Source organism: Rhamphochromis sp. 'chilingali' (genome assembly GCF_963969265.1).
Source record: "Rhamphochromis sp. 'chilingali' genome assembly, chromosome: 8".
NCBI lineage: Eukaryota > Metazoa > Chordata > Actinopteri > Cichliformes > Cichlidae > Rhamphochromis > Rhamphochromis sp. 'chilingali'.
In genome coordinates, this window is record NC_137935.1 from 21,396,797 (window position 1) to 21,408,763 (window position 11,967).

Sequence of the window (11,967 nt, forward strand, 5' to 3'; positions counted from 1 at the left end):
TTGTCCATGATGGGTGTATTGGACAAACATCTACAACTCTTCCAGTCTCAGGTGTAAAGAAAATTACAAACATTTGACCGAGAGTCTGCCTACCCCCCTGACGCCATATGTTCACAAGTTCGATCACTCCTTACTTTGTCCTTTCCAGCTTCCTGTTTGACTGACATGTTCTCAGGTGGTAAGGAGCCAGTTTTTCTCTGTTCCTCCACTGTCAACCTCAAAGAGGAAGCATAGCACTTGGTTATGCTGTTTACCACCACCTGGCATGTGATCACGCCATTTTTTGTGACACCCAGGCCTCTCTATACAATGGTCCACCCAAGGCCTTCTCACAGACTGCCCCACCCAGGGATTCCCCGTAGGCTGACCTGGTGCTGACTATAGCTCAGCGACCAAAGTAGGCAAGTCCTGCACAGTCCCGGCTGCCTGACCCTGTTAACTTTAAGTATCCTGAGTCAGAGTTGGTGTTGCCCAAGCAAATTTTGTGACAGGTGACCTTTGTGCGCCACTACTCAAGGAGCCACTGAAAATAATCAGAATCAATCAATAATAAACAACTAAAACCTGCTTGTTGATAGGACTGATTTTACATCTATAGTTAGCCCCATAAGCTTTGGGACAATTAAATATTTATTTGCAGTTTTACTTCTTCACTGAACAACAACATCATTTTAAATCAACAAAAAACAATCAAGATGTAAAGTCCAGACTTTTAGCTTTAATTCAATGGCTTTAACATAAGCCTATTATTTAATGAGCAATTAAGTAGATAAAAAAGCTGGGAAGTTTTGAACTTGTTGTCGGAATAATTTTTGCAAGAATTATCAGTATTAGGTACAAAGAGAAGGAGGCCATCATTAGGATGAAAAACCAAAACCTAATGTTATGGACTTAATGCTACAATGATGGTGGTTTGATCTGATTTAGTTTGGTTTATGTTTTATTACTTTTTTTTTCTTCTTTTTTTTTTGTCAGGTGTAGAGATATTACTGTATAGGCCTGTCTTATTCCTGAACAATGTTGTAGTTCACAACACAGTTTTCACTTTTTTACATTAACACAAAAAATAGACGCCTTTAAAGGAACCTTTTGGTACAGTCGGACTTGTTGCATGTTATGTTGTTTATCTGCATTACACCTTAACCTACCATTGAAAAACAATCTGCAGAAGCAGGTTTGACCAGTCCAGCCTCATGCTGATCTGTGTCACATGATAAACCTTTACCTTGTTTACATCTTATGTCCCTTTTGTCTATTTTTCCATCTAACTAAAGTCTAAGTATAAAACTTTGTTTTGTCTTGAAAGATATAATTTCATAGCTCTGTATTTGTTCACCTGTGCAGTTTTAATAATGGAATTTAATAATGTGAAACTGGGATTTGTATTATTATAGGTTATTTGTATAGAACATAACAAATTTAGTAGACGAATTGTCATGAAAACAAGATAACACACAAACAATTATATTGCCATTAATTAATAAAATAACAAACAGAATTCATATTTTTATATCCAAATTGAACAGGCACACTGTAATTTCAGAAATCAGTAATTAATTAAGCATAACATGCAACCACTAAAACAATTTTTTCTGTTCAGGATTGCAAGTGAATAACTGTAACTTGGCATCTTAATCAAAAAATAATGTGGTCTACTAGTTTTCTGCTTTTTTGTAAAAAACTAAATTTGAAAACTAATGGATAAAAATTATAATTATCTTTTAGCAAAAACATTTGATTAAAGATTTTGGATATAGTGGTGGATTAGCCATTACAGAAACATGAAAAAAAAAGATTTTGATAATTATCAGTACTGTTAATTTAGGGGAAAGGTACCATAAACGTTACATTTGTAACAAGCTGTTCATTTTCTGTATGATAAATCTTCATATAGCTGCATAAATTGATTTAGTGTAAATTAGTTTTGACACCGACTTTTGAAATCTTTTGTAGAAAAAGATTATTCACACCAGTCTCCAGCTCAGACGTAGTAAAAAAGAAACTGAAGCTAAAAGCACTGGAACATGATTGAAAATAGTTTCAATAATTGAGAAAGAAAAACACGGCAGAAAGTCTAACAAATGACAGTCTGTTTGTTGTCTCACACGGATGACACATACGCAAATCATTGTGATGAGTCATCATCTATTTTGACCCCCAGATTACTGGTAATTACTTGTAGCATATACGGCAGCATATGAACCGAACAGACACATACGCCTGCAGTTGTTACAAAATGTGGGGATTTTGAACAGATGGCTTTAGTCATCCTCAGAGTAGTACCTAACTTACCTAAATTTAATGTACTGTGTTTGTTTAATGTGAAGTATGGTTCCTAAATTTACAAGTGTTTCATATTAGATTCACAAGTTTCTGAGACCCTTACTTAATCAGTAAGACTTTATTTTTCTCTCAAAAAAAAACTAATAAAATAACACAATAGATTTTTTTTTAATGAATTGCAAAACTCAAACTAAATACATTAAATTAAAAGTCATACATGCTTTTTTTTTTCTTTTCTTTTTTTTTTACAAACAATTGAGTTTCAGAAGATTTCATGGTTTAGGCTTTACTTGTTACTTGCTTTGTTATATTCACAGTTTAAGTCATACACTGGTACAGTACGACATCACTGTGGAATTTAACACTTTGTTGTTTGTAGAAATGTATTATTAACAGTCACCTGTGAAGCATAATGAATGAATAAATAAATAAATAAATAAGACTAAAAAAGAAAAACACTAACAAAAGGACCCTATAGAATTATCTGGCAAAACCAATTATGTTTGGCACATCAGTCAATTCAGATCATGATTCTGATTGTAAAGCTGCCAGACAAGACTGTCTTTTAAAAAAATACAAACAAACAAGAAAAAAACAAAACAAAATCACACACAAAGAAACCTCGCCTCACTAAGGGTACAAGAACCGTAAAGCAGCACCAAAACAAGCACAAACACCACAGTTGTTTGAATCCATAAATCTCAAACTCTAACAAAAAGTAGCACTTACATTTTGAAAGATGTAAAACATATTGGCAGATGACTCATGAGTGATGACGTCACACGCTACAGTCAACATTTACTACATTACTGGTCTGCCGTGTCAAACTGCATGCCTTCACACATAATTCCAGGTAACGACCTCACACTTTTGCTTTATGGGAACATTTCTGCATGTGGCCTTCAGCTATATTCTCATTCACTGAGACTCCCTAAACTGAAAATTTTGTATCCATTACACGTTGTCTCTGTGGCACTGCTAAGTGACACTAAGCCCAAACCCAGAGTAAAGATTATGAGGGAATCTCTGGAAAATTTTGTCATCCATAAGAGCTCCATAGAATTGCCTGGGTTTTTTATCCATTTAATATTTATTGTTCTTAATTTTTTTTTTTTTGCAATCTCTCTTGATATAGGGTATCACTTTGGTAAAAATCTGGTTCTTTAGTGCATTTAGCACTTGTTTTTTTCTGACCTTTGGCAAATAAATAATTATAAATGGTTAATTAAATAAATATGAAGATAATCCCATGAAAAACATGAACAGTTTCATTAAATTTGAGAGAGAGAGAGATGTATATATATACTTTTTTAATGTAGCATATTTAGCATATTGAAAACAACCTCAGTACAAGCTATGCAAAATACAAAATACACATTATACATAAAAGTCAACAATAAATATACACTAAAGTACACAATTAAGTTATTAAAAATGAATGTCAATTAAAAAAAACAATAATAGAAGTCAATACACCTGCGTTTGCACAATGAAAGCAAAAAATAAAACCTGCTAGGACTAGAATCGAAAGCAGGCGAGACTAAACAGGTTTTCGCAGTGTGACTAAGTGATTGGGAAACTCTTATGTTAAAAGTTGTTGTTCATTGTTTACAGTGTTCTGGAGATTTTAAATGATTTTCATGCACCACGCTGTTTACCTCCTCAGCTCTAAATCAGCATCTATAGTCTGACATTAGTCAGGACCTTTTGTTCTTTCAGTTCTTATAAAGACCACTTTTGTTAAGTCAAATGATCCTCATTTTAACACGTCTTTGCATATTCTCAGTACACTGTGGTACTGTGTGGTCAGTGCACTTCCGGTGCACCCCACACAGAAGAATCCATAATTGTTACATAGATAAAGATGGAAAAACAGTGCGTCTGGGATTCATTTGGGGAGACAGGTACTTTCCCTCATCATAATGTCAGCAGCTAAAATCCCTTCCTCCCTCCCTTCTAATGCTCCTATTTCTCCTCTTCGTTCGCAATTCCCTCCGTGGCCTTTCACCGTGATGAATCAACTATTAAATTTAGAATCAGGAGCAGCTTGGCTTCATCATATTTCTGTGTCAGCCATATTAGCTTTGCAAACCTGCTCCACAGCTGTCGCTAAGTAACTGCTGAACCTGTGCCCATTTAGGCGTGCAATGTTTGGCATGTCACCATAGCAATGTTATGGAGGGCATGATTAAATATTTGCAAAGTATCTCTTATTAGAGAGACAAGCTGGCCAGAGCGTATTTATCGGTGGCTTTACTTACAACTTGACCTAAGACAGAGGGACAGAGGAAATGAAAGGCTAAAGAGATAAAGCCGGAGAAGCTTCTATGCAAATAAGTACACAGAGGCAGTATGGAAACCATAGCAGGTTGGGTGTTCCCATATATGTTGACCTCACCTGCCAGTCATCTTGAACCACATGATGATGACTTGGCAGTTCACAGCCATCCGTGGTGAGTCAAACACCTAAAAAGTTCCCTCCAGTTTCCCTCCTCTATGTTGTTTCTTGAATAATGAACCTTGAGGAATAAAATACAGCATGTTTGGGTGTATTTACTATTCTTTTTTTTTTCTTTTTTTTGTGTATTTACTATTCTAGTATATTTTTGCCAGCTAGAGATATTTTCAAGATTGAAAATTTTCTCACCAGCTCTGTAATTAGGCTATAAATTATCACCCACTAAGCTGCAGGGATAACATTATCTAAAATTCCCCCAGGAGACTTTCTATATATCTTTAAAGAGTGATCTATTTTGCAAAGGCGGGTTAATGTAAAAGCCAATCGTATAGGGGATGGTTAAAAGGGTAAACACAGGCCTGTTTTAGTTAATGACCCATCTGTACATCTAAGTGACCGGCAAAGCTAAAGAATTAAGAGCTGATGTGGGTACAGAACTGCATAAAATTCATACTGCAGCACATTCCTTTCATAAGGCAACAAATAAAAAGATAAAAGTCATATTGTAAAGATTTTCCATTTCATAATAAATTTATATTAGGGGATACGGGAATAATACAAATATGCATATTTGCATTGCATGGTGGATTTTCTCCCCACATATATTGAATGTTTGCTTTCAAGTCTGGGCTTTTTACCTGTGGAAAATGACCTACTGGCATTACTCGATGTTTAAATAAACCTCATGAGCACTCAAAATCTCATTGGTACTTAACTTATTTTTCTGTGGATTAGTCCCAATCTTACAAAGTATTGTCTTCATTTCTCATATTACAATTTTCCCACAGTTTCCTGCCTCATAGGGACAATTTCCTTTGAATTAAATGTGCGATCATGTTCTAACATGTTACAAGACCTCAAGTCTGCTGGTGTGTCACTAAAATCATCCTAGTGGAAAACTTGGCATTGGGCACAGACTCTCTTAGTCACCAAGGAAAGAAAAAACACAACAAGAACCTGGAAAGCACCATCAGCATTTTTTCTGAATATAACTCTACGTGACACTCCCTGTTAAAGAGAAAATCTATGCAACCGGGAAGACTTTCATTAGAAACCAGTAGAGTAAGGTAACCCACACTTAGACATACAAACAAAGGAAAGATATACATATACAAGATGTCAGTGCTGGTATTTTGCATCCCTCATGTCTGTGCCCGCTTACTTGCCTGCTGACGAACTAAATTTTTCAGCAAAGATGGGAACAATTGTTGCATGCCCTCTTGACAGACTTTTTTGTATCAAATGCAGCGGGGTTATTTATATGTAGCTGCAGTTATTAATAGCTGAACATGAGAGGCTCGTTTGGCTTGAGTTGCACTGTTAGTGTCGGCGTGCAGGTGAGGCCTGTGAGTTGTGTACATGATATAGATTGCGATTCTCACCAAACCCTCTTGCACATTTATACAACATGGTACCCAAGAATGATTTAAAACCAAAATAAAAGCAACTCATCTCAGTAACTTAAAAAACTCAAACATTATGCATTTAACAGTGAGAAAACTTAGGCTCAAAAACACATACAGAGAGCTGTTGTGAGGGAGTACACTTAAGAAAGTACAGTGAGAGCAAGAAGAGCATCCAAGTGTTCTGGCGGTAACTTGTAACGAAACTCTATGGTTGGCTATGGCTCAGTGTTTCTTGAAACAGAAGTGGGAACTTTAATCACGCTCTTAATTTACTAGCAATGTACTTCTGTATTTTCATTTTCTGCTTTGGTTTAATTTACTAGACTTATGTTGTATGTGAAGATATCTTTTGCAAGGTTAATCCAGTCTTACCCTTTATGCATTAATAATTCCCCTGTTTAAGCAAAACTCTTTAATTTCAGTTGGGAGCTACGTTTGATTTGGAGTGAAGGATTTGCTTAGTCTGTTAATTTTACCAAAGTGTTTGAATACTTTTGATTTACAATGCAAAGTTGTTGGGTTTTTTTTAAAAAATCCTTGTGGCTCTTCTCACGGCACCCACCTTCTGTTTACTGTGACTTTTCTACTGTTTCACAACTATGATCAGAATATATTTGCCATCATTTACTAGTCTAAATATGACTCATGTGACTTGATGACGCAGCAGTAGCGACAAAAAAAATCTGGTGTTTCATTTGGCTGATAACAGCGTAGCAGTTTCGCAGAAAAATAAGAAGCTATTAGATTTACTGACATGTGTGAAATGATGTACAAGTGCGTCTAAAAAAAACCCAAAAACGAGCATTAGAGATGCACGTGATAGTGTGTTCACTTATGCACTCAGTGCTTAACTGGGGCGGCTTTATTAAAAATTACCAATGTGTTGAAGCTTGTAGCAGTGCTGAGCTGTAACTAAAGCCCAGGTTGCTTTGACAGTGGCCTCCAGCTCTTGTTAATTTTTTTTTATTTTGAGGTGGATTTGGAGGGTGAGGGAGTCTCATCTTCTGCCTTATGATAGCCCACTATGGGGGATTTCTAAGATATCAGGAACGTGACAGCTCTTGTGGTGGCTCCACTTCCTGTGAAGCTCTCCAAAGTTCTTGAGTTGACTTTTCTTGATAATCTTCTGTATGCAATCATCCCTGTTGCTTGTGCACCTTTTCCTATCATACTCTTCCCTTCAAGTCAAATTTCCATCAACAGCTTTTGATACTACGCTCCGTGAACAGGCAGCCATTTCACCAATAACCCTCTATAGATTACTCTCCTTGTAGACAGTGTTAGTGGTCATCGTCTGTTAACGGTCTTCACCATGGCTGTGGTTGAATTGACTCAACTAGACCAAGAGACATGTGATATTTATATTTTATCACAGTCTTAATCAGCAAAATGCAAATGAAAAAGGGCTTGAAATCTTCTGCTTCATGTGTCAGGGTACAGACTATATGAACATTTATTGTTCACACTTGACACTGTGTGAAACCGATCCATGCAATGTGTGAATCACAGAGTGTTTCTACAGTCGTACTATACAAAAAAAAAATCACCCCAGAATATTATAAACAAGTTAAGTGTTAATGTAACATGTTTTTAATGCCTGTGAGAAAGACAGAAAAACATAGCTAACGCAATGCTCACTGTGGAAAGAAAAAATGGTTAAACACTAATAACAATATGCTTCTGGTAATTACTTTTGTTTTGTTTGTGAAGTTTATGTGTCAGCTTCATTTCCACTGTGGGCCATCCAAAGTGGGGTATGTGTGCAAACCTTGCATTAAAACAGCTTTAAAAACGTGTGGCTACACATGACGTGAAGGAGTTATTCACCACATTCTACTACCAATAAGAGACCACTATTGGTTTCTTTCATCTGTAATCAATGCTTCTATTGTCTGTGTTCTGGTAATGGTTAGACTCTGCTGGAGCTCTGGTGCACAGCAGAAACCAGACCACAGATGGGGAAATGTCTGCATGTATTCTGGTAAACAAGAAAGCACAGTGATGTATATGTAACGTAATGTGAGCAAAAGATATAGTGTAGAGGCGACACGGGATTTGATCAGAGATGATTGATGGCACTTCCAGAAAGCTGGGCATTAGTCATATATGAGTATATGGCTGCATATGTTTATTACTATCTATTAACTACTACAGACTATAGAACAGATGTGCCTGTACTTTGAGATGAAAGGAGTCAGTGTATTCATCTTAAATAAACAGCCTTCCTTGCCACTTTACATTGAGCGCTTTGGGTTTTAAAAAGTATCACAGAGTTTGTGCGGTTAAAAATCATTCACACTAATTGGTACAGAATAAGAGCAAAAACAGCAAAACAAGTGTGCGCCGTTCTAGGTTTGGAGTGGGTATGAGAGCTATGTAAATAGGCCCCCTTGCCTACGAAACTGACACATTTCACGCAACTAGTTAAAAATACACTGTTTTCTTTCTTCTCTTCCTCTCTCTCTCTCTTCTACCGTTTAAGTCCCGCCCATCTCTTAGCTCATATGAAACTTGAGGCAGCAGCAGCGTCATCCCGGAAGGGGGAATGGAAACTCCTCCCAGTATAGGAGGGGCTTTTAAATAGACTTAAAAGGAGAGGCTCGACCATTAACTTTTAAGACTGGACATATATCCAACAGTCAACTGGAGTTCAGACCCGAGTCCTTAACTTGTTGCCAAAAGGATGTCCGAAATGCTCGACGATATCTTAACAAAGGTGAGTCAAACTACTTCAGTGTTTTGTTTTTGTTTTGAAAAACCCTTTTTCTAGTTGGTGGGTGGCGTGGCTTAGGCGCTCTGACTGTAACACTTTGAAAAGGTGTTTTGATGCGAACACCTTTTGAAATGACAGAGGGTCTCCTCACTTTGTGATTTAAGACATAATGAGGTGACTAAGACGGTCAGCTGCTCAGTTGGTTGTGTGCCCTAGTTTAATCTTCCTGTATCAGTAAACTAATGGAAAATCACAAACTATGATTTTATTCATTTATATTATTTCAGTTAATCTCAATTTAATTTGGCTACATTATTGTTATTGTTGTTGTTATTATTTGTTTGGCATTTATGTAACCCAATATCCTAAATAAAGCTTTATAGAAAGACTTTGAAAATGTTCAGCATTTCATTAATATTAGACATATATTGTTTTGGATTCTAACAGTCTCCTCTGTCTGTTACAGAACTTGATCAACCTGGCCTTGAACGAAGTCTCAGGGCAGAGCCATCGGTCTGCCCCCTTTTTCACCCCTTCCCCTCCTGGCTCTCTGAGCCTCAACATGAGCACTGAGCATGTTAATAATGACGACACTGGCAGCTCTCTCTGGCCAACCATCTGGGGCCCGGCCCCTGTCTCCACAAAGAAACAGCTACCTTTCCGTCCCGATCGCTCCATGAGTCTAACTGAATCCAGCAGCAGCCTTCTCTCTTCGTTTGGACAGCTGAAGAACTCAGAGCTGTTTCCCTCAGGCCCTACTGCTACTACTGTGCCTCCCCCACCAGGCTTCCCTCCCTCATCTACTGTTTCTGCCCAGACCCCACCAATGGTGTCCTCTAACCGTTACAAAACTGAGCTGTGCCGTGGCTTCCAGGAGACTGGCAGCTGCAAGTATGGCAGCAAATGCCAGTTTGCCCATGGTGAGGCAGAACTAAGAGGACTGTACCGCCACCCCAAATACAAGACAGAGCCCTGCAGAACCTTCTATAACTTTGGCTACTGCCCCTATGGTTCACGCTGCCACTTCATCCATGAGGAGAAAATCAGCGATGGTCCGTTACTGTCTGCCAAATTCCAGCGGCAGCAAACTACCACAACACCCAGTGTTCACAATCCACGGCACCAGCTCCGCCAGAGTGTCAGCTTCGCTGGGTTTCTGGGCTCTTCTCGCAGCTCCTCCCCTCCATCATTCGCCTCGGTCTTCGGTGATCCTAACCAGGGTTTCAGCCGTGCTCCCTCTGTTTCTCCACCTCCTGCTGACCTTCTCTCCCCAGTGTTTGACTCTGTGCAGCGTGAGGCAGCAGCATTCCCGTTTGGCAGCCAGCAAACCCGTATGAGCGCTGGAGACATCCATAACATTCCTCTCATCTTGGAGCCACAGGTCTCACGTTGCGTGTGTGGTCATGGAAATAATTTCAGTTGCAACAACAGCAGTGTCTTCACCAACGTGAAGGACGGGCAGCACCAGGACAGCAGTATGCTGTTTCCAGCTGCTGGAACATTCGTAAAGCCTTCACTGCAGCGTTTCTCCTCTGAGGACTCCCTGGAGGAGTCCTACAGCAGCAGCAGTTCCAGTGGAACCGAGTCTCCGACCTTTGATGGCTCAGCCACCAAGAGGCTCACTGTGTTTGAACGCCTATCCCTGTCTGACTAAATGGATCCAAAGGGAAATAACAAAAGATAAATGACTTTCTTTTTAACTTTTCTGTCTATCTGGACTTTCATCAGCACCAGAACTGTTCAGAACAAGTCGACAATAACACTTAAAGTTCTTAATTTATGTGTGTAAAGTTGAGCTCATCTTAGACTAACTACACATACTGAGATGATTTAAGTACCCAAATGTTATCAATCTATTTTTATACATAACATGTAGCTTATAAGACCTATATATGCGGTCTTCCGTCAAAATTAACTCATCTGCAGGTCTTGACATTACCGGTGAATGTTGGTAGTGATCAAAATAGCTTTGGTGATAATCAGTGATTCCTGTGCCTTGAATATTTTCCCTACCTAATAGGCTATTTATGCTCTGTGCCACAAACAGTATGTTTGATTCAGTAGCCTTTACCAGTGAGACCTGACATGTGTCTGTGATATGCACTTTACAGCTAATTCTAAAGGGAGAACCTGTCAAATCTCTCAGTAGCATTCAACCAAAGCTTCGTTCTTCACTCTGTCTGTGTGTGGACGTGTGTGCGCGTGTGGGCCTTGTACAGAATATGCATGTGAGAGTGTATGTGTGTGTCTGTCGTTTTGTAGACGTGGAAGCAAATACAACTTGCAGAATGCACAAAGATCAAAGTGCTCTAATACAAATAAGGTATGTCAGTGAATTCAAATCTGAATATATACACTTAATAACATTTGATTCTGTAAAACATTCTGTAATATTTGCTACTTTGTAAATTGCACACTATCTTTTATTTCCCCCCTTGTGTTTGACAGCCTGGTTCAGGGAACACCGCAGTATTCCTTTTGGGTATTGGTTACCTTGTGTTGTTTAACTTAAACTGATATATTTATTATGATATTTATTTGCATTTAGAGAAAATTGTATTTTGTACTTTATTTATGGAAAAAAAACTTCACTGTTTGTGAAATGCAAATGTGAGAAAAAGCAAAGTAGAAAAGATAATCTTATATTTTTGATTGCCTGAAAATAAGAAAAATACATTTTAAAAAAAAATTCTCAATAAAGAAATGATTGTACGCTGATGTTTTGGACTCGTGTTATTTACAGCTTATGCATTCACATGCGGAGTTCAGGAACTTCCTGTAGTTACAGCAAGGAAAGAAGATGTGTACCGATGAAGGCCCAGTTCTGTTAAGTGTTTCAGTTAGACACATTGGAGCTGGGCTTCCCCTTAAATGGAAGCAACCATTATTAACCTCTGGGGGGTCCTAGAAAAATGCATACACTATTGGTCTTAGAGCCACAAATCAACCACGCCATAAAAAGTGCTATAAAAAGATTATATATTAATATTTTTTTCCACTTTAAATTAGCCAGTCTGTTAAAACTACTTCTCCCTGAAATATTCATACAAAGTTTTAATTATAGTTTCGTTGTTTTAAGGGTTAGGGTTAGGGTTAGCACCAACATG

General features: G+C 38.1%; 1 protein-coding gene across 1 annotated transcript; it reads left to right on the top strand.

Annotated features, from left to right (window-relative positions):
* Window positions 1-8,735: 8,735 nt before the first annotated feature.
* LOC308401332 (mRNA decay activator protein ZFP36) lies at window positions 8,736-11,581 on the top strand. Its single transcript, XM_080889492.1, has 2 exons — window positions 8,736-8,863; window positions 9,327-11,581. The coding sequence occupies exons 1-2, from the start codon at window positions 8,831-8,833 to the stop codon at window positions 10,512-10,514; spliced, it is 1,221 nt and encodes a 406-aa protein (XP_080745618.1). The 5' UTR covers window positions 8,736-8,830; the 3' UTR covers window positions 10,515-11,581.
* Window positions 11,582-11,967: the final 386 nt, after the last annotated feature.

What these genes read in the sequence shown, in the direction of transcription:
- LOC308401332 (XM_080889492.1), top strand. Translation starts at nt 8,831, where the DNA reads ATGTCCGAAATGCTCGACGATATCTTAACAAAG. An exon ending in TCGACGATATCTTAACAAAG is followed by an intron (nt 8,864 to 9,326) that starts GTGAGTCAAACT and finishes TGTCTGTTACAG; the next exon opens with AACTTGATCAACCTGGCCTT.